The 21,849-nt window shown below is 46.1% G+C and overlaps 1 protein-coding gene across 1 annotated transcript in view; it reads left to right on the top strand.

Annotated features, from left to right (window-relative positions):
- Positions 1 to 292: 292 nt before the first annotated feature.
- The window catches only part of LOC137635530 (kelch domain-containing protein 10-like), a 68,740-nt gene continuing 47,183 nt past the window's right edge, over positions 293 to 21,849 (top strand). The window contains exon 1 of the mRNA XM_068368010.1: positions 293 to 485. Coding sequence (XP_068224111.1) covers positions 407 to 485 — 79 coding nt within the window. The 5' untranslated portion in view covers positions 293 to 406. The remainder of the gene's footprint in view (positions 486 to 21,849) is intronic.

Raw genomic sequence — 21,849 nt, 5'->3', positions numbered from 1 at the left:
GAGCCCCTGGGCTTATAGCATCTTGCTTTTCCAACTAGGGTTGTAGCTTGGATAGTAATAATAATAATAATAATAATAATAATAATAATAATAATAATAATAATAATAAAATACGGTGCCGTAAACATGCCGGGTCTACCCCATGTCCTTTCCTCACTGGGCTATTTTTCCCTGTTGGAGCCCCTGGGCTTATAGCATCTTGCTTTTCCAACTAGGGTTGTAGCTTGGATAGTAATAATAATAATAATAATTCCTCTTTGTAGCAGTTCACGTCATTTCAATTTGTAGAAGAAGAAGAAGCGTCAGTCAGTGCCGACGACATTGTTTTGGTTCGTGTGTGTCCCTTCGTTCTTCTGCGACTTCGCTTAACAACCTTTTAGCATTTGAGGAGGAAATTTAGCCGTAAATGTCAACGAAAAAAGGCCTATACAAATTTAAACCTCTAGTCTTTCATCCTGTGAGGCCTAGGGGAAACCTCAAAGATGGTAAGAAGAAAGAAGAAACAGGGCAGTCTGGCTTCCTTACTTTTAACTATTTTTAAATATTGCACTGCTAATTTTAATGGTTAAATTGTCCTTTTTGTATTTACTAGGATTCTTTATAATTCCTTGTGACAGACCTAATAAAAATACATTTTACGAGGGAAACGATCATAAGAACACGGCTTAACCTAACATAGGAGCCATATCCTTACCTACGACCCGCTACGACCCGCTGCGACCCGCCCCTTAGACTACCGTCCCCCGTCCTAACGAACTACATTCATCCCCTATACTACGGCCTATAACCCTGGATAGGTATTGTCGTTTAACGAACGTTCAAAGGGTTTGCTCGACCTGCCTGGATTTAAAATTCTAGTTGTATATGTAACTTTTCTGTGGGCCTTTGTATATCAGTGGCCAGTTCATCCAGTGTTCATAGAAAATTGATATCAACTAACCTAAACTGCTCTCACCTAACCTAACCTACAAGCTGTGTCCTTACCTATTTACCTATTAAGAGGCTAACACCCCTCTGCGACCCCCTTATACACTGCCGTCATCATGCATACAGGTGGCCGCTATCATACATACTACACGCTTTGTCTACCGTATATAAAAAATTCTACTAATATTCAGTAATTATTTGGTAAATCAATTTCGAGCCAAATAAAGTACATGAACCATATATTTTGCCTGTGCACTGTCTGGTGTTTTATCCAATATTGAATCAAACAACATTTTTTCATACATTAAATAAAAACTATTGTTCTTTGTCCAATTCTATTTGCACGGAAGCCATGTCTAACTTTGAATTGCTCTTTGCACGACAAACCTTGGTGACAAAATTGTCAACCAAATTAGCAGGCTCTCTTATATGACATAGTTATTGCTGGCAATCATTGAGTTAAGAGCACTCCTAAAATATGACATAGTTTTGTTAATATTTGTTCAATTTCGATCCCATTTTTTTTTCATCGAAGCTGACAGAACGGTGATTCCAATAGTTATTTTCTCTGTACAAATAGGGAAGAAAAGTAGTGAAACATCAAAGACGGTCAAAGCTGGAAGTAGTGTAATAGGGCAACTTCATTGTCAAATTGGGTTGAGCCATGATCTCTTGTTCTCAGCAGAATTTCAGCAAGACAACGCGAGACCTGAGGGGCATGGGTAGAGATGAGGTACTTTTGTAACTGTAGAAATATCAAATTCAGTTTCGATGCATTTCAGGAAGGTCATAAGTTTCAAGCAATGTTTCTTGAAGGATCTGATAGTCAAAGGCAGGGTGATTAAATGATTATTAATTTGGATTTAAGGAAAAAAAACTGGTCTATTTTGCTGTTAATTTCATCAGGCATTGAATTTTTTTGACAAATTAATCAAATTTTCTTAGCTTATAGCAGTATCTGAATTCAACTGCTGTCAGATTGAATGAATCCGTATACATCAAATGGTTTGTTATTATTATTATTATTATTATTATTATTATTATTATTATTTGCTAAGCTGGTTGGAAAAGCAGGATGGTATAAGCCAACGGGCTCCAACAGGGAAAATAGCCCAGTGAGAAAAGGAAACTAGGAAAAATAAAACATTCTAAGAACAGTTATAACATTAAAATAAATATCTCGTATATAAACTATGAAAACTTTTAACAAAACAAGATGAAGAGAAATAAGATAGAATAGTGTTTCCATGATTATGATTGCAATAGAGTTGACAATGAAATTAAAATACAAAATAACAAATATAAAGTGAATTATTGATTGCGGAATCAAGATGACACTTGTTAAAACAATGTCCTGTTATACAAAGATACTTTTACCGAGATCTCTAAACGTTTAAAAGTACCAGTAAATAGTATGAATAATAATTTTAACGAATGATATTTATGACCAATAAGTTTAAACATACTGAATGGAAAATCAAGCCTTCTAATTGGTCAGAATTATGACGAATAAAAGCCTTATTCATCAATCTTAACCATTAATAGCAGTGATGACCAACCAAAGGACTTTTAATTCATAAATCATATAGGCTATGTGTGTCAAATTTGTGTATGTATAATGTACCTGCTTATTACTTTAAATGTGTGATGTGTAAAATGATATTGTTGAAAACTTTTTTTAGAGAGCACGTTCCCATTCGGTGGGCTTTGTACATACAGTACCATATTGATATTGCAAGGTTCACAGGTAAATACAGTTGAAACTGAGTGAAGTTTCCTTTCTATGATGCAAAAATGTGCTAATCTGAAATACACATTATAGACTTTCCATCCTACCTAAACTTATTTCATCAGAAAAGTGAGTTGTCCAGAAAAACTGCCTAACCAATGATATCAAATAATCAAATTGAAATAATGTTAGACGGCTTATTTTGTGTAATTAGACTAATTATACCTTTGATTTAGCCGAATGCCAGTCCCCCAATCTCTCCTTTCCCCTTCATGTTTGCATCTAAAGCACACACAGGAATAAAAAAATTTTTTATTCAAACTTTCCCTGTTCATTATTCTATGACAAAAATTCATCGTATGGGTCAATTTTATCATGCTCGGAGATCTCCTCCATGATGTTCTGTTTTGGTTTGATGCAAGCCTCTTTCCCTAACAGCAGTTTCGGTGCCAAAAGAGATTTCATAATTCCATAACTGACCACTAGTGTGTTGTCATACCAATACCAGATTGGAAATAATAAATGTGAATAGCCACTTCCTTTTCCTTTACATGGAGAATAATAATAGCGAAGCTGGGCATACGGCAATTAAAAACTTACAACGAGGTATTAACAACCGACATGGTGGTTATCTGTCGGTAGCGGGGAGGCAGTAAACCCCCCCACCCCCGGCTGGATCACTGACAGCTTGGATGTCACCCATCAGTGAGAGCAGACTTTCTCTCTGGCTGGAAATGTCGAAGACTTTAATAACTTTGCTCTGTTCCTACACTGTATACGAACCCTACGTTATTTACCTTAGGAAAAGAGAACAGCGCTAGCTGATGTATTGCCATAAAAAATTTTCTCTCAGGTGTGGCGGTGCTTGAGGATGCAGTATGTATGTTTGCCTAAGGAAGGCTGGCCGCCTGACCTTCACCGTCGTTGGCCTGCTTGCAGAGGACACTTCTGCATGCAGGCTTCTCCAAGCCCAGAGCAAAGTAAGTGGCCATCCCTCTTGTGGGAAAGGTGTGGCAGGAGGAGGAAGAAGTCAAAAAGAGAGACTTGTTTTTGGTGTCTTCCTTGAAATTGCAGTCCAGACCTCTCTCCCTCACCCTTGGTACTATCCTCTTTGACTCCGCTCGATCAGTCTTCTCCGACTAACGGCCAAGTGTAAGTGATGGTCGGTTGACTCTTGGTCAAGGTGCAGTTCAGTTTCTCTCTCTCCCATCCCCGAGTGAGGTGGAGGGAACAGCTCCACAATGGGAGACCTTGTCTCAAGACACTTTGGGTCTTTTGTGGCTGTCCATCGGACTCCTGGGTCCGCCCTCTAAGAACACGGTACTGAAGTAGTTGGGGATGGGTACACAGCAGGAAAAGATTTCCGCTCCTGCTGGGGTTGGTCTTGGCCTTTTTCCTTTTAGAGCCCACATGAGGGAGTCCCTCTTGCATGGTCTCATGCCCTCAGAACCTTCATTTTCCTCAGTTTCTCTCCCATCAGAGGTTCTGGAGGGTGGTTCTCGCCAGAGTTCCCCCTGAGCACTTCCTCCTCTTGGAGAGAAGGCGCACACAGCAAGAAGAAGACCCGGTTCTTCCTTCCCCTTCTGTACCCTTCGACCCTTTGGGGATGGACAGCCTCCTTTGCCAGCACGAGTAACTGCCTTCGCTGAACATTTATGCTCCCCTGGCAGCGTGAAAGTGATAGCGTGTTTTGATACTGGTCCCCCTTAGCTCTCTGGAGCAAAGTTCTGTGGAACTCGCAGGTGATCTTGACGATCGTCCTGCAACCCAGCGCACTCGCACAACTGGGTTCTGACGAGACTCCAATAGTCGTCAGCATCAGGTTAGCACTGTTTGTCAGCGCTCCCCAGGGAGGGTGGCGAGCACAACACCTGGGCACTCCCGCAAACCCCCACTGTGTCTCGCTCACGAACAGGTAAGAGCGATCTACCCCACGAGGTAGTTCGCAAGGCACAGGGTAGCGTTCCAGGTCACTCTAGCAATGACAGTTACGATCTGTCTCGTAATCGCTTGGTGGTGACAACACGTCCTCTTGGAGCGCATGATCACTCAGGATCTGTTCACAATCTAGGGGAGTCTTAACAGACCAACATTGTGTGCCTGCTTAGGTTCACTCTCCTGCACAGGAGCTTACTTTTGGGGGGACTGCTAGTGTAGTGCATGTCTCGTGAAGCTCTCATGTAGGAGATTCTGAGGGCATTGTTTGGTCCTCCCTGCCCAGTTACCATTGACTGATCCAGGGGAATGGTATGTTCACTGAGGCGGCTCTCCTCTGTCTGATCGGAGATTGCTTTATGCAGTCCTATCTGGCAACACGATTCCGTCTCAGGTCCCGGCGCCAACAGTGCCAACTCAGGCTCCCACCAGGTCAGTAGGCCTATCCCTTTTCCTTCAGGCATTACTCACTTTGCTCCTATGGCGAGAGAGGAACACTCTTCGAGGTGGCAACATCGCCAAGAAGTGCTGAGAGTGAATCGTAGACCAGCGGAGGTTCACTACGAGTGGGAGAGAGTCCCAGCTGCGATTAAAGTGATAAAGGTATGAGTGAACGTAGGGGTGGTGATGCTTCTCCGCTCTTTATACTCATGAGCACCACTAAGACTTGTAGCACCTTTATGAATACTCAGTGGGGTGAGGGGTAATCCGCACCCATCTGAGCAATGAAGTCAAGCCACTTTTGAGTTTAGCAGGTGAGTGAATGGAGGTGTTGCTGCTAGCTCCATATTTGGTAAAATTGGATAAGTAACAGTTGTAGTTTACTTAGTAATGATAATAATAACCCCTTAGAGAAGAATAAAGGTGTTCCTGTTGTATTTATAGGTATTTTGAAAATTATGATGACGGTAACAGTCGTGTTTAAAACATTGAAACAGGTGGCATCCCAATTCTGATCTCAGCACTCATACAAGCACCTTGATGCCTCGTCATGCACGCATGTTTTTGGCCTAGGATCCTATTCTATCTCTTGTGTATTTTCTTCAGGAAGAATGTGCCAGAGACAACTTCCCTTGAAGTGCTCAGTATGGCAGTTCAGACTTCCTCTGAGTAATAGAATTCCTTACATTATGATCGTTGATAGCATCCTAGTCCCCGAATTTTCGCAGACACCCTCCCAGTTGATCGAATCTAAAGAGTGCACTCTGACACTAAGGACCCGGATGGAGACTCGAGCCCTAGTACACAACGTCCTGTCACGTTCTCAAGCTACATCAAGGTTTGATTGCTAGATGATCACAGCCATGGCCTGGACTATGACCCAGGATTTGACAAAGCCCAGGTACAAGGAAGTGCTTGGATTTGATCCACTCAAATGCAAAAAAACAAAAGCTTCTTGATGCATCATTCAGATGCCTTATATGCCATTTGAAACTGAGGAAAGGAATAACATTGTCTCTCACTTCTCAAGACATGGCAGTCAAGAGAGTTATATTTCTTACTAAATACATTGATACAAGAGCTGCAACCCGGCTCTGACAGAGGGAACAACAGCAGGGCGATAATGGTGGAAGAAGTCACAAACAGGTCTCCTCTTTCACCAATCATTTACCACAAAGCACCCAGTCTTTCAAGGATAACTATTCTGAGATTCCCATAGCACCTTAAGAGAATGCTGAGGAAAAATCTGGCTACCTACAGGTCCAGTTGGCTACAACGGGCTCTTCCTGTTCACTTGCAACCTGTCCTTCCAGTTACAGTGATAGAAGAAGGAAAGGCAGAAAGGGTCTCAGAATTCAGTGCCCTTCTGCAGCTCTGACTAGCAACTACATGCCGCTCAGTATGGGGAGGGACACTACATTCCATACCTGCATTCCGATTTCGCTTGTAATCTACCAGAACTCGAACCATACTGGCAGGAATGGAGAAAATATGAGGGACATCGAGAAGGTTTACAGACTCCTACAGCCTACTTTTACGAATGGAATAGTCAACAGGGAATCGGAGACCGGTCATCGATCATCCTGCTTGGTTCTCCAGCCTGGCCACATCTAGCAGTGTATGACTCGCCCTAAGAAGATGACCATTCTGTCCCCTTAGACCAGAAGGATCCATTCCCTCTGTCGCACCGGAGGTTTAATCTTCTTCATCTTTGGAAAAAGTAGCTACCAATTCAAAGATAAAGCCTGGTGCTTTGGACTAGCCTCCATTCCACAAGTGTTCACGTCAGTCTCTTTTGAGCACTTTCAATCGGCACTTGTCTCAGGGATTATCCCTTTTTACTTTTCTACAAGGGAATCACTTCAGAATTGAGACAAAGTCTCCCTGCCTCGTGTCTTGATCTGCGTATTAAGTAATATGGAATAAAGTTCTTTAGGACTCCCATATAGAAGGTTGATTATGTGGAAATACTTGAGAATTTCAGCTTAGGGGCTCCCTGGAAAACAGTGATTGTTACAGTGTAAACATGGGTTCTTACACTTCCATCTGTATTGACAAGAAGTCTACAGAGACTTCTTCTGTCAACATGAATGCTGGTTCCACACGGCACCGCCAGCGATTTCTATAGTTCCTGCAGTTTTACTATTTTCAATATTAAACTTACCCGATAATCATGTAGCTGTCAACTCCGTTGCCCGACAGAATTCTATGGAGGGATACGCCAGCTATCACAATACTAGAAGGGGGTGTACTTACCAGTGCCACCTGTGGCCAGGTACTCAATCATTTGTTGTTTACACCTCCTCAATTATTCCTCTGTCGTGCTTCCGGCTAGACGTTCTGGGATACGCTCATGGTCTTCGAGTTTATTCATGGATATTTGGTGAAGTATTCTCTTAGATTAACGGCTGTCGCATACTGGAATCCTTTTTATATTAGCTAGTTAGCTTTTATATAAACTCTGATTAACGGTTAATGAATTTTTGCTTGTTTTTTGGATCACCCTTTGACTTACTCTTTGAAACAAGATGTCTGACGTTTCGCAAGCTCCCTCCCATAGACGATGTAGGTCTTGCAATAGGCGTATTCCGAAGGTCTCGGTAGATCCTCACACCGCTTGTTCTGACTGTAGGGACAGGCCCTGTCTATTAGAAAATCGGTGTGAGGAGTGCGCCGGACTTTCGGAATTGGATTTTGTACGTCTTTTAAAATATTCATCCAAGTTAGAGAGAACTAGAGCTAGGAGAAGTTCTTCTCACTCTTCTATGTTTTCCTCACCTCATGATCCCCTACCTTTTCCTACCCCTGTAGTGGCTACCCCCGAACCTACTGTGTGCCCTCCGCCTGATATGTCAACTGTTTTGCGTGCTATTCAGGCTTTAGGAGATAAAGTAGAATCAGTGGTAAGTGACCATAAGTCTCTGATGGCCGAGGTTAAAGAACTGAAGGTCAAGAGTGCAGTGGGTAGAAATAGTGCCAGTGCTGTGACGAGTGCTAGTGTCTGTGCAGTGCCAAGTGCTAGTGGTGCCAGTGTGGTGCGTGAGGATTTTTCTGTGCGAGCCAGTCGTCCTCCCAGTCCGGGACCTCTTGCAAGCTCCCATGCCCAGGGGAGAAGCAATGTCGAAGGGCTTAAGGGTTCGACAGGCCTTGTTAGGCGCACAGAATTATCCTCGGTGGTTGCGGGCGTGTCTTCCTTAGACCGTCACTCCCACCTGCAGACGATTGAGCCCGTCTTCTCGTCCGCTGATCTTCATGCAGGGAAGAAACGTTGGTCTCAGGTCTCGAGACCGCTTAAACGTAGAGTTCAGTCAGCGAGTGCTCAGCCAGGTTGCAGTCATTGGCTCAGCTCCGACTCGCCTCTGTCATCGATCGACAGTACTCCGCCCAAGAGGAGTAAGGTTCTGCCTATACAGACCCCGACTGTGACTTTACCTCAGTCTTTTATCGCTTCTGCCGACCCCAAGTGGACCCTGCTTCAGTCCATGCAAGTTCAGCTTTCGGACTTAATGCGTGAATGTCGGGCTGAGAGTGTTGCACCTCCTGCACTCCCTCCACCTGTTCTCGCTGCACCTGTGCTCGCCCAGCCTGCACCTGCTCCGCCTGTGCTCGCCCAGCCTGCACCTGCTCCGCCTGGTCGCAGCACCATCTGCCAGGCGTACGATGTTGAACCACTTTCGGAGTTTGCTGTTCACAGTGTTGTTCAGCCTCAGCCTTCTTTAAGGCAACCTCTGCTTGGGGATCAGGAGAGTTACACTCTTCCTCCTCCTCCCCTTGTTGCTCCACCAGTGGTGCAACTCTCGGTTGGGGTACAACAACCTCTCCCCTCTGTGAGTCTGTCTGCTGCACCAGCGCTGCACCGAGTTCAACCCTCATCTAGGCAAGCTCATCTACACCATGCACTTGCGCCTCAGGAGCCTCAGCTTGCTAGAACTTTACCTTGTTCTGCGCAGCCTCAACCTTCTCATGCTCCACTCATCTCTCAGGAACAGGAACGGACTACTCCGCCTCCGTCCTCCGCTCAGCTGGTGCAATCCTTGGGTGCAACTCTTGCTAGGAGTCAACCTCCTTCACCCTTGCACCTGCCTTCTGCTCCGACTGTTGTTCAACCTATGCAGTCTGAACCTCAGGTTCTCCCTCAAGTTGAGGAAACCTCTGTTGTTGTTCCTACCCGTTCTGACTCTGCGGTTCAGCATTCTGGTCCTTTTGCTTCGCTACCTTCTGCTGATGAAGTGTCGGATGATGAGGAGGCACATCTTGATCCCTCATCAGACGTGGAGGAGTCTAAGCTTTCTCCATTGTCTGTTGATTTTAGAAAGGTCTTGGCTCTACTCAGGGAGCTTTACCCTGACCACTTCGTCTCTGCTGTTCCCCGCTCTCCTCCATCTGAGTTTTCGCTAGGCGTGCAACAAGCTAAGTCGAGCTATACTAAGCTTGTCCTAGCTAGATCCTCCAAGAGGGCCTTAAGGACCTTAGGGGAGTGGCTTCAGTCTAAACAACACCTGGGCAAGACTTCCTTCATGTTCCCTCCAACGAAGCTCGCATCGAAAGGTTGCGTTTGGTATGCCACAGGGGAAGCACCAGGCTTGGGAGTTCCTGCCTCTGCCCAGGCTGACTTCTCAAGTCTGGTGGACTCGCCTAGGAGGACTGCGATGAGACGCTCGAAGGTTTGTTGGACCTTCTCAGACCTGGATCATCTTCTGAAAGGGTTGTTCAGAGCTTTCGAAATGTTCAATTTTCTCGACTGGTGCCTGGGAGCCCTCAGCAAGAAAACATCTCCTGCGGACAAAGACTCTGCCATGTTGATTATGTCCTGCATGGATAAGGCTATCAGGGATGGATCGGGTGAGCTAGCGTCGTTATTTGTATCAGGGGTGTTGAAGAAAAGAGAACAACTGTGTTCCTTCCTCTCAGCCAGCATTACACCGTGCCAGCGGTCACAGCTCCTTTTTGCTCCACTCTCAAAGTTCCTCTTTCCCGAGGAGCTAGTTAAGGACTTGTCGGCTGCCCTGATACAGAAGGACACGCACGATCTTGTAGCTTCATCGGCTCGTAAGTCTAAGGTTACCACCTCTGTCCCCAAGACTTATCGCTCTCCAGTGGCTGATACCCCGGCCACTAGGTTCATACCGCCCTTTCGTGGTAGAGCCCCCAGCCGAGGAAGCTCCCGTCCAGTCTCTCACAGGGGCAAGTCTAAGAAAGGACCCAGGACATCTAAGGGAAAGCACTGACTCTCAGATTCTCCAGACAACAGTAGGTGCCAGGCTCAAGATCTTCTGGCAAGCCTGGGAGAAGAGAGGTGCAGACGCACAGTCTGTCAGTTGGCTGAGGTACGGTTACAGGATTCCATTCTGCCTCAAACCGCCTCTGACCACATCGCCCATCAACCTCTCTCCCAACTACAAAGAAGAGGACAAGAGGCTAGCATTGCAACAGGAGGTGTCGCTACTTGTGCAGAAGAAGGCAGTGGTTATAGTCCGGGACCATCAATCCCCGGGCTTCTACAACCGTCTCTTTCTTGTGGCCAAAAAGACAGGAGGTTGGAGACCGGTGCTGGACGTCAGCTCTCTCAACGAGTATGTCACCAAGCAGACGTTCACAATGGAGACGACCAAGTCGGTCTTAGCAGCGGTCAGACAGGAGGACTGGATGGTCTCGTTGGACTTGAAAGATGCATACTTTCACGTTCCCATTCATCCAGACTCCCAACCTTTCCTGAGATTCGTTTTCGGAAAGGTTGTCTATCAGTTCCAAGCCCTGTGTTTTGGCCTAAGCACAGCTCCTATGGTCTTTACTCATCTGATGAGGAATGTAGCGAAATTCCTGCACTTATCGAACATCAGAGCCTCCCTCTACCTAGACGACTGGCTGTTGAGAGCCTCCACGAGTCGTCGTTGTCTGGAGAACCTCTCTTGGACTTTAGATCTAATCAGAGACCTAGGTCTATTAGTCAATATAGAGAAATCTCAACTCATTCCCTCCCAATCCATTGTGTACCTGGGAATGGAGATTCAGAGTCGGGATTTTCGGGCTTTTCCATCGGCCCCCAGGATAAACCAAGCCCTACAGTGCATCATGAGCATGCTGAAGAGGAGCAATTGCTCAGTGAGACAGTGGATGAGTCTCACAGGGACCCTCTCATCTCTGGCCCTGTTTGTCGAGCTGGGGAGACTCCACCTCCGCCCTCTTCAATTCCATCTTGCAGCTCATTGGGACAAGGGCTCGACTCTAGAAGCAGTCTCTATCCCTATCAACCAAGAGATGAAGACCACTCTCCGGTGGTGGAAGCACAATCTTCTTCTCAAGGAGGGTCTATCATTGGCCATCCAGACCCCCCATCTTCATCTCTTCTCGGATGCATCGGACTCGGGCTGGGGTGCGACCTTGGACGGACGGGAATGCTCAGGAGTGTGGAACAAGGAACAAGGATTACTCCACATCAATTGCAAGGAACTGTTAGCAGTCCATCTTGCCCTGTTGAACTTCAAGTCCCTCCTGCTAGGCAAAGTGGTGGAGGTGAATTCAGACAACACCACAGCCTTGGCTTACATCTCCAAGCAAGGAGGGACCCATTCGAGGAGCCTTTACGAGATCGCAAGGGACCTCCTCATTTGGTCAAGAGGTCTAAACCTCACTCTGGTCACGAGGTTCATCCAGGGCGATATGAATGTTTCAGCGGATCGCCTCAGCAGAAGGAATCAGGTCATTCCCACGGAATGGACCCTCCACAAGAGTGTGTGCAACAGACTTTGGACGTTGTGGGGTCAACCTACCATAGACCTGTTTGCCACCTCCATCACCAAGAGACTTCCGCTTTATTGTTCCCCTGTTCCAGACCCTGCAGCGGTTCATGTAGATGCTTTTCTTCTGAACTGGTCCCATCTCGATCTGTACGCATTCCCTCCGTTCAAAATTATAAACAAAGTTCTGCAGAAATTCGTCTCGCACGAAGGGACACGGCTGACGCTGGTTGCTCCCCTTTGGCCTGCAAGAGAATGGTACACAGAGGTACGTCAATGGCTAGTCGACTTCCCCAGGACTCTACCTCTAAGAGTGGACCTTCTACGTCAACCACACGTAGACAGGTTGCACCCAAACCTCCACGCTCTTCGACTGACTGCCTTCAGACTGTCGAAAGATTCGCTAGAGCTAGAGGCTTTTCGAAGGAGGCAGCCAGTGCGATTGCCAGAGCTAGAAGAATTTCCACTCGTAGAGTCTACCAGTCTAAGTGGGAGGTCTTCCGAAGCTGGTGTAGAGCCAATTCAATATCCTCTACCAATACCTCTGTGATCCAAATAGCTGACTTCCTTCTTCATCTTAGGAATGAGAGATCCCTTTCAACATCTACGATTAAAGGGTATAGGAGCATGTTGGCCTCAGTCCTCCGCCACAGGGGTTTGGACCTGTCTTCCAACAAGGACCTTCAAGACATTCTCAAGTCTTTTGAGACGTCTAAAGAACGTCGTCTTTCCACTCCAGACTGGAATCTGGACGTAGTCTTAAGGTTCCTTATGACATCTAGGTTCGAACCTCTCCAGTCAGCTTCCTTCAAGGATCTTACCCTCAAGACTGCTTTTCTCGTTTGCCTTGCAACAGCTAAGAGAGTCAGTGAGGTTCATGCCTTCAGCAAGAACATTGGTTTCACAACCGAATCAGCTACATGTTCTTTTCAGCTTGGATTCCTAGCAAAGAACGAGCTTCCTTCACGTCCTTGGCCTAGATCGTTCGAAATACCTAGCCTCTCCAACATGGTAGGTAACGAACTAGAGAGAGTTCTTTGCCCTGTCAGAGCTCTCAAATATTATCTGAAGAGGTCTAAACTTATTCGAGGACAGTCAGAAGCCTTATGGTGTGCCATCAAGAAACCCTCGAGACCCATGTCCAAGAATGGGCTTTCGTACTATATAAGGCTTCTGATCAGAGAAGCACATTCTCACTTAAAGGAGGAAGACCTTGCATTGCTGAAGGTAAGGACCCACGAAGTAAGAGCTGTAGCTACTTCGTTGGCCTTTAATAAAAACCGTTCTCTGCAGAGCATTATGGATGCAACCTATTGGAGGAGCAAGTCAGTGTTTGCATCATTTTATCTGAAAGATGTCCAGTCTCTTTACGAGAACTGCTACACCCTGGGACCATTCGTAGCAGCGAGTGCAGTAGTAGGTGAGGGCTCAGCCACTATATTCCCATAATCCCATAACCTTTTTAACCTTTCTCTTGAATACTTTTGTTGTTGTTTTTATGGTTGTTACGGTAGGCTAAGAAGCCTTCCGCATCCTTGGATTTGGCGGGTGGTCTATTCATTCTTGAGAAGCGCCTGGGTTAAAGGTTTGGTAGAGGTCCTTTAGTAGGGTTGCAACCCCTTGTACTTTGGCACCTTTGGGTTGATTCAGCCTCCAAGAGGAACGCTGCGCTCAGTAAGGAAGACGAACTTTAAATAAAAGGCAGAGTAACGGTTCTATTCGACTTCCTTACCAGGTACTTATTATTTCATTGTTATTTGAGATAACTGTTATATGAAATTTGGGATACTTAGCTATCCTTTAATCATGTACACTGGTTTTCACCCACCTCCCTGGGTGTGAATCAGCTACATGATTATCGGGTAAGTTTAATATTGAAAAATGTTATTTTTATTAATAAAATAAATTTTTGAATATACTTACCCGATAATCATGATTTAATCGACCCTCCCTTTCCTCCCCAGAGAGAACCAGTGGACCGAGGAATAATTGAGGAGGTGTAAACAACAAATGATTGAGTACCTGGCCACAGGTGGCGCTGGTAAGTACACCCCCTTCTAGTATTGTGATAGCTGGCGTATCCCTCCATAGAATTCTGTCGGGCAACGGAGTTGACAGCTACATGATTATCGGGTAAGTATATTCAAAAATTTATTTTATTAATAAAAATAACATTTTTAAAAGGAGCTCCCCCTACCTTCGGGTTGGGTGACTACAGGATTATGGGGTGCTCTACCCTAGCAATTGCATACCGAACTGTTTTGAGTACTCCTTAGACATAAGGGATAAGCCACTCACCTGAATTTTCACTTGTCTAGAGTATGTAATTGATAGAAGGAATGTACCTGTTTCTCAACCTACCAGGAATGCGGGTTGGATTTCTAGTTTGCAAGTATTTAAAATTGATAGAGCACTTGATAGCGATATAGGCCAATAATGCTTCCATTCATGTCTCATGTTACAAAGGGTCCTCATTCACAAACCCTTATCAAGCATGTGCACTTTTGTGAATAGAAGGCGTGATGCGGTTGCTCAAGGTTCTTTCAGACAATAGCACTGTTGGAGAAACATGCTCAATCAACAGTCTTGGTATATGGTTTTTTGGCTATCCCTACATTATTACTTAGTGGAAAGGATTCGTTCTCTCACCATCACTCGACCTGCTCACCATGCAGTAGAATAAGAAACTTCCGACTCTCCTAGTCGCAGACTGTTAGCTAAATTCAAAGGTGCTTTCCAATATTTCCGGGAATCCTAGATGCTTATGTCATCTCTTCCCTGTTTCTCTGATTCCTCTACAGTTATTAGAAGACATCGAGATTCAGAGGGACCCTGTTTACTCAAAGTATCCACATGCCAAATGGTATGCAGGTTAACTGTTTATCTTTCTTCATTCGTCAGTTTCCATGGTAAAGATACCACTCAGTCCAAATCCAAGTGTTCAACTTGGATTCAGACATGGACTCTTCACAAGAATCGACAAGACTCTTGAGGATGGGCGGGCTCAAGCTGTTTGGAGTATTTTCACGAGTCCTCAGGTCTTTTAGTCGGAACTGTTTGAACACGAGTTAGCCCAGGCAAAGCGAGTAGGAAAACGGCATATCTTTTCCGGTGTCACCAGCCATTCTTATGGATAGAAGATCTTCATCACCTTGGTTCAGGATTTCGTGGCAGGGACCTAGCAACCAAACAGCCAAGACTTTGATCCTTTTTTGTCTCCTCCCTATAATGAGGACAAGCAGGGAGATGAATTACTTACTCTTTTGTTCTGGAGGGTGAGACACTACAACTCATCCCTTTATGGAACAATCAAGCATTTACTCCCATGAGGGAACCACCCCAGACATGACCACACGAAGCCATGATATTGGATCTACTGTAGCCTTCAGGAAGAACGTGTCAGTGGATCAAGCGCTAAAGATCTGAGTCTGGAGGTGTCATGCATCTTTACAGCCCACTATCCATGGGAGGATATTTTTAGGTACATTTTTATTTACCTCTGCCAATGAAGTTGGAAGGAGGTTATGTTTTACCCCCTGTTTGTGTGTACTGTATTTATGAACAGCTTCCTGGCCACAATTTGAAACTTGCAGGGATTAACTGTTATGTAAAAAGTTGGAAATGATTAAATTTAGGTCAAAGTCACGGTCAAGCAAAATGTTCAATTTGCAATCAGCCATAAATTTGGTAACATAAAATGATATTTTAATTATAAAATAAATTTTTGAATATACTTACCCGGTGAATATATAGCTGCAACTCTGTTGCTCGACAGACAAAAACTGTACAAAAAAACTCGCCAGCGATCGCTATACAGGTTGCGGGTGTGCCCATCAGCGCCATCTGTCGGCCAGATACCAAGCTCTATGTAAACAAAGACTCAATTTTCTCCTCGTCCCACTGCGTCTCTATTGGGGAGGAAGGGAGGGTCATTTAATTTATAATCACCGGGTAAGTATATTAAAAAATTTATTTTATAATTAAAATATTATTTTTAAATATTTAACTTAGCCGGTGAATATATAGCTGATTCACACCCAGGATGGTGGGTAGAGACCAGTAAAATATGTTTACATTTTATGAGCTAAGAGTTTTTATTTCATTTTAGAAGTTATCAAAATAACAAAAACAAAATAAATAGGTACCTGGTAAGGAAGTCGACTTGAACGATTACTCTGCCTTATAAGTACGTCTTCCTTACGGAGCCTCGCGATCCTCTTAGGATGCTGATAGACCCCTAGGAGCTGAAGTATCAAGGGCTGCAACCCATACAACAGGACCTCATCAAACCCCTAATCTGGGCGCTCTCAAGAAATGACTTTGACCACCCGCCAAATCAACCAGGATGCGAAAGGCTTCTTAGCCTTCCGGACAACCCATAAAAACAACATTAAAAAACATTTCAAGAGACAGATTAAAAGGATATGGAATTAGGGAATTGTAGTGGTTGAGCCCTCACCCACTACTGCACTCGCTGCTACGAATGGTCCCAGTGTGTAGCAGTTCTCGTAAAGAGACTGGACATCCTTTAGATAAAAAGACGCGAACACTGACTTGCTTCTCCAATAGGTTGCGTCCATTATACTTCGCAGAGATCTATTTTGCTTAAAGGCCACGGAAGTTGCTACAGCTCTAACTTCGTGCGTCTTCACCTTAAGCAAAGCTCGGTCTTCCTCACTCAGATGTGAATGAGCTTCTCGTATTAACAATCTGATAAAGTATGATAAAGCATTCTTTGACATAGGCAAAGATGGTTTCTTAACTGAACACCATAAAGCTTCAGATTGGCCTCGTAAAGGTTTGGTACGCTTTAAATAGAACTTAAGAGCTCTAACAGGGCATAAGACTCTTTCTAGTTCATTGCCTACGATCTCCGATAAGCTGGGAATATCGAAAGATTTAGGCCAAGGCCGAGAAGGCAGCTCATTTTTGGCTAGAAAACCAAGTTGCAGCGAACAGGTGGCTTTGTCTGACGAAAATCCGATGTTCTTGCTGAAGGCATGAATCTCACTGACTCTTTTAGCCGAGGCTAAGCATACCAATAAAAGAGTCTTTAGAGTGAGATCTTTCAGGGAGGCTGATTGTAACGGCTCAAACCTGTCTGACATGAGGAATCTTAGCACCACGTCTAAGTTCCATCCAGGGGTAGCCAAACGACGCTCCTTGGTGGTCTCAAAAGACTTAAGGAGGTCTTGAAGATCTTTATTGTTGGAAAGATCTAAGCCTCTATGCCGGAAGACCGATGCCAACATGCTTCTGTAGCCCTTGATAGTGGGAGCTGAAAGGGATCGTCCTTTTCTCAGGTATAAGAGAAAATCAGCTTTTTGAGCTACAGAGGTACTGGTCGAGGATACAGAAACTGACTTGCACCAGTCTCGGAAGACTTCCCACTTCGACTGGTAGACTCTAATGGTGGACGCTCTCCTTGCTCTAGCAATCGCACTGGCTGCCTCCTTCGAAAAGCCTCTAGCTCTCGAGAGTCTTTCGATAGTCTGAAGGCAGTCAGACGAAGAGCGAGGAGGCTTTGGTGTACCTTCTTTACGTGAGGCTGACGTAGAAGGTCCACCCTTAGAGGAAGACTTCTGGGAACGTCTACTAGCCATCGAAGTACCTCGGTGAACCATTCTCTCGCGGGCCAGAGGGGAGCAACTAACGTCAACCTTGTCCCTTCGTGAGAGGCGAACTTCTGCAGTACCTTGTTGACAATCTTGAACGGTGGGAATGCGTAGAGATCCAGATGTGACCAATCTAGGAGGAAGGCATCTATATGTATTGCTGCTGGGTCCGGGACTGGGGAGCAATAGATTGGAAGCCTCTTGGTCAGCGAGGTTGCAAAGAGATCTATGGTTGGTTGGCCCCAAGTGGCCCAAAGTCTCTTGCACACATCCTTGTGGAGGGTCCATTCTGTTGGAATTACTTGCCCTTTCCGACTGAGACAATCTGCTATGACATTCAAGTTGCCTTGGATGAACCTCGTTACTAGGGAGATGTCTTGACCTTTTGACCAGATGAGCAGGTCCCTTGCGATCTCGTACAACGTCAGTGAGTGGGTACCTCCTTGTTTGGAGATGTACGCCAAGGCCGTGGTGTTGTCTGAGTTTACTTCCACCACTTTGCCTCGAAGGAGAGACTTGAAGCTTTTCAAGGCCAGATGTACTGCCAACAGCTCCTTGCAGTTGATATGCATGCTCCTCTGACTCGAGTTCCACAGTCCTGAGCATTCCCGACCGTCTAGTTTCGCGCCCCAGCCCACATCCGATGCGTCCGAGAAGAGAACGTGGTTGGGAGTCTGAACAGCCAGGGGAAGACCCTCTCTTAGGTTGATATTGTCCTTCCACCAAGTCAGACAAGACTTTATCTTTTCGGAAATCGGGATCGAGACCGCTTCTAGCGTCTTGTCCTTTTTCCAGTGAAAAGCTAGATGGTATTGAAGAGGACGGAGGTGTAGTCTTCCTAGTGACACAAATTGTTCCAGGGATGACAGCGTCCCTACCAGACTCATCCACAGCCTGACTGAGCAGCGTTCCTTCTTCAGCATGTTCTGGATGAATAACAGGGCTTGACTTATTCTGGGGGCCGACGGAAAAGCCCGAAAAGCTAGACTGTGAATCTCCATCCCTAAATACACAATAGTTTGGGATGGGACCAGTTGCGACTTTTCCAAATTGACTAGGAGTCCCAATTCCTTGGTCAGATCTAGAGTCCACTTGAGATCCTTCAGACAGCAACGACTGGAAGAGGCTCTGAGAAGCCAGTCGTCCAAATAAAGGGAGGCTCGGATGTCCGATAAGTGGAGGAATTTGGCCACATTCCTCATCAGCCTCGTAAACACGAGAGGAGCTGTGCTTAGGCCAAAGCACAGGGCCCGAAACTGGTAGACCACATTTTCGAAAACGAATCTCAGAAAAGGTTGGGAGTCTGAGTGAATGGGGACGTGGAAGTAGGCGTCCCTTAGGTCTAGCGAGACCATCCAGTCTTCCCTTCTGACCGCTGCTAAGACTGACTTTGTGGTCTCCATGGAGAACTTCGTCTTTGTAACAAAGACATTCAGAGCACTGACGTCTAGCACCGGTCTCCACCCTCCTGTCTTCTTTGAAACTAGGAAGAGGCGGTTGTAGAATCCCGGTGATTGAAGGTCCGAGACTTTGACCACCGCTCCCTTCTCTAGCAAAAGAGACACTTCCAGTTTCAGGGCTTGTCTCTTTTCTTCCTCTCTGTACCTGAGAGAGAGATCGATGGGAGACGTTGCTAGAGGGGGTTTGCGTACAAAAGGGATTTTTTACCCCTCTCTGAGTAACTTCACAGATTGTGAATCTGCGCCTCTCTTCTCCCAGGCTTGCCAGAAGTTCTTGAGTCTGGCTCCCACTGCTGTCTGAAGTTGCGGGCAGTCAGACTCTGCCCTTAGAGGACTTGGATCCTTTCCTCTTCCCTCGCTTCCCTTCGGCACGAGCACCTCCTCTGCTGGAGGCTCTGCCACGAAAGGGCGGAATAAAGCGAGACGCTGGAGTGTCTATCCTCGGTCTAGCGGAAGATGAAGGCAAAGGGGGAGCTTTGCGAACTGAGGACGCAACTAGATCGTGAGTGTCCTTCTGCACTAACGAAGCAGCAATTTCCTTTATCAAGACTTCTGGAAACAGGCACTTGGAAAGGGGAGCAAAGAGAAGCTCAGATCTCTGGCATGGTGTAACTCCAGCAGACAGGAACGAGCAGAGAGACTCTCGCTTTTTCAGGACTCCGGACGTGAATGAGGCAGCTAGCTCATTGGACCCATCACAGACGGCCTTGTCCATGCAGGACATAATGAGCAAAGAAATATCTTTATCTGTAGAAGAGATTTTCCTGCTCAGGGCTCCTAAGCACCAGTCTAAAAAGTTAAAGACTTCAAAAGCCCTAAAGATCCCTTTCATAAGGTGGTCCAGGTCCGATGATGACCAACAAATCTTCGAGCGTCTCATGGCAAGGCGGCGGGGAGAGTCTACAAGACTTGAGAAGTCGCCCTGGGCAGAGGCAGGAACTCCCAAGCCGAGAACTTCTCCCGTGGCATACCAGACGCTCGATCTAGAAGAGAGTTTAGCTGGGGGAAAGGTAAATGCTGTCTTCCCTAAACTCTTCTTGGACTCTAACCAGTCTCCTATCAGCCGCAAAGCTCTCTTAGACGAGCGTGCGAGGACGAGTCTAGTAAAGGCAGGTGCGGTAGAAGGCATGCCTAATACAAACTCTGACGGCGGAGAACGAGGAGCCACAGAAACAAACTGGTCAGGAAACAACTCTTTGAATATAGCCAAGACTTTTCTAAAGTCCAAAGATGGTTGAGTTGACTTAGGCTCGTCCAGTTCTGACTGTTGATCGTCTTGTTGATCAGCAACATCCTCATCAGAAAGTTCCTCATCCGAAAACTGATGAGGAAACGGCAACGGAGTGGGCAACGTCTGGTTCGCTGAGTCCGGTCGCACTGGTGCATGCGTGACGGAGCCGGACGCAACGTCATGGAACTGCTGCACAGTCTGTGAACTGTCAACAACCATGGGAGCGCGAGGACGCACAGCGTCCACCCGATACTGTCTATACCGACTGGGTTGAACAGTGGAAACCACACCGGGTTGCGGAGGTTGACGCACAGCGTCAAAACAAGTCACCTCTGATGGTTGTTGAACGTCCTGAACGTCAACAACCACCTCCGTGCGTCGCTTAACGTCAACGTGCGGCTGGCAACCCACACTGGATCGCATCGGTGGAGGAACCACCTCAACTGGTAGACGCGAGAAGGTTACCTCAGCGTCAACAGGACGCACAACCGATCGCTTGGAAGGTTGTTGGCCAGAAGGTACGGTAGCAACCTTCTCCGCATGAAAGTCCTGCATCAAAGACGTAAGCTTGGACTGCATGTCTTGCAGCAAAGCCCATTTAGGGTCAACGGGAGCAGGTGCGGCGACAGACGGTGTTAGTGACTGAAGCGGTACCGCTTTGCCTCTCTTAGGCGGTGAGCAGTCATCAGATGACGGCAACGAGTCCGAACTGACCCAGTGGCTACAACCGGGACGTTGGACTTGTCCTGAAGGGACCGATTTACGCTTTAAAGGCCGTGAGACCTTGGTCCAAAGTTTCTTACGAGAAACGCCTTCAGACGACGAGGTATAAATGGGCTCTCTCGTCTTACGTAGGTAGGGGCGATCTTGGGGAGATACGCCTGATACTATGGAGGGAACGTCTGTTCGCTGATTAAAGCCTCTCGAACCCATGCGTCGTGCGACATTGCTTCTCCCCTGGACTTGGGAGCTTGCAAGAGGTCCCGGACTAGGAGGACGACAGGCACGAACAGACGAACCCTCAAGCGCAACACTGTTCACAACACTTTCACTTGGCACTTTCTCACTTCCCGCGGCACTTTGGCACTTAAGCTCCTTAACATCCGCCATGAGTTGATTGCGGTCACTTGCAAGGGACTCAACTCTCTCCCCCAGGGCATGGATGGCACGCATCATGTCAGCCATCGATGGTTCCTGAGTGCTAGGAGGGGGGTTAGGAACAACCACTACAGGGGAAGGAATAGGTTGTGGGGCATGAGGAGAGGATACATCAATAGACCTAGAAGAACTTCTCCTAATTCTATCTCTCTCTAGCCTGCGTGTGTACTTTTCAAATTCGATAAAATCGAATTCCGAAAGGCCCACGCACTCCTCACACCGATCTTCCAATTGACAGGTTTTACCCCGACAATTGGAACAAACAGTGTGAGGGTCGATAGAAGCCTTTGGAAGACGCCTAGAACAGTCCCTAGCATTGCATTTTCTAAACTTGGGAACTTGTGAAAGGTCAGCCATTTTGAATTGGTCAAGGGAAAATTCCAAAAAACAATCTAAGTCATCAACAAAGAATCCGATACAAAAAAGAGTTCAAGGATTTATTTGAAGAAAAACCCTGCACAGCGAAAGCTCAAAACCAGAATATAGTACTTCACCAAAGATGATGTGAAAAAACTCCAGTTAGCAACAGCGAGTAAAGTACGTCTTGTCGACACGTCGACAGAGAGAAAATTGAGTCTTTGTTTACATAGAGCTTGGTATCTGGCCGACAGATGGC

Source organism: Palaemon carinicauda, unplaced genomic scaffold (assembly GCF_036898095.1).
Source record: "Palaemon carinicauda isolate YSFRI2023 unplaced genomic scaffold, ASM3689809v2 scaffold137, whole genome shotgun sequence".
NCBI lineage: Eukaryota > Metazoa > Arthropoda > Malacostraca > Decapoda > Palaemonidae > Palaemon > Palaemon carinicauda.
This window is presented reverse-complemented; position numbering and strand designations above follow the sequence as displayed.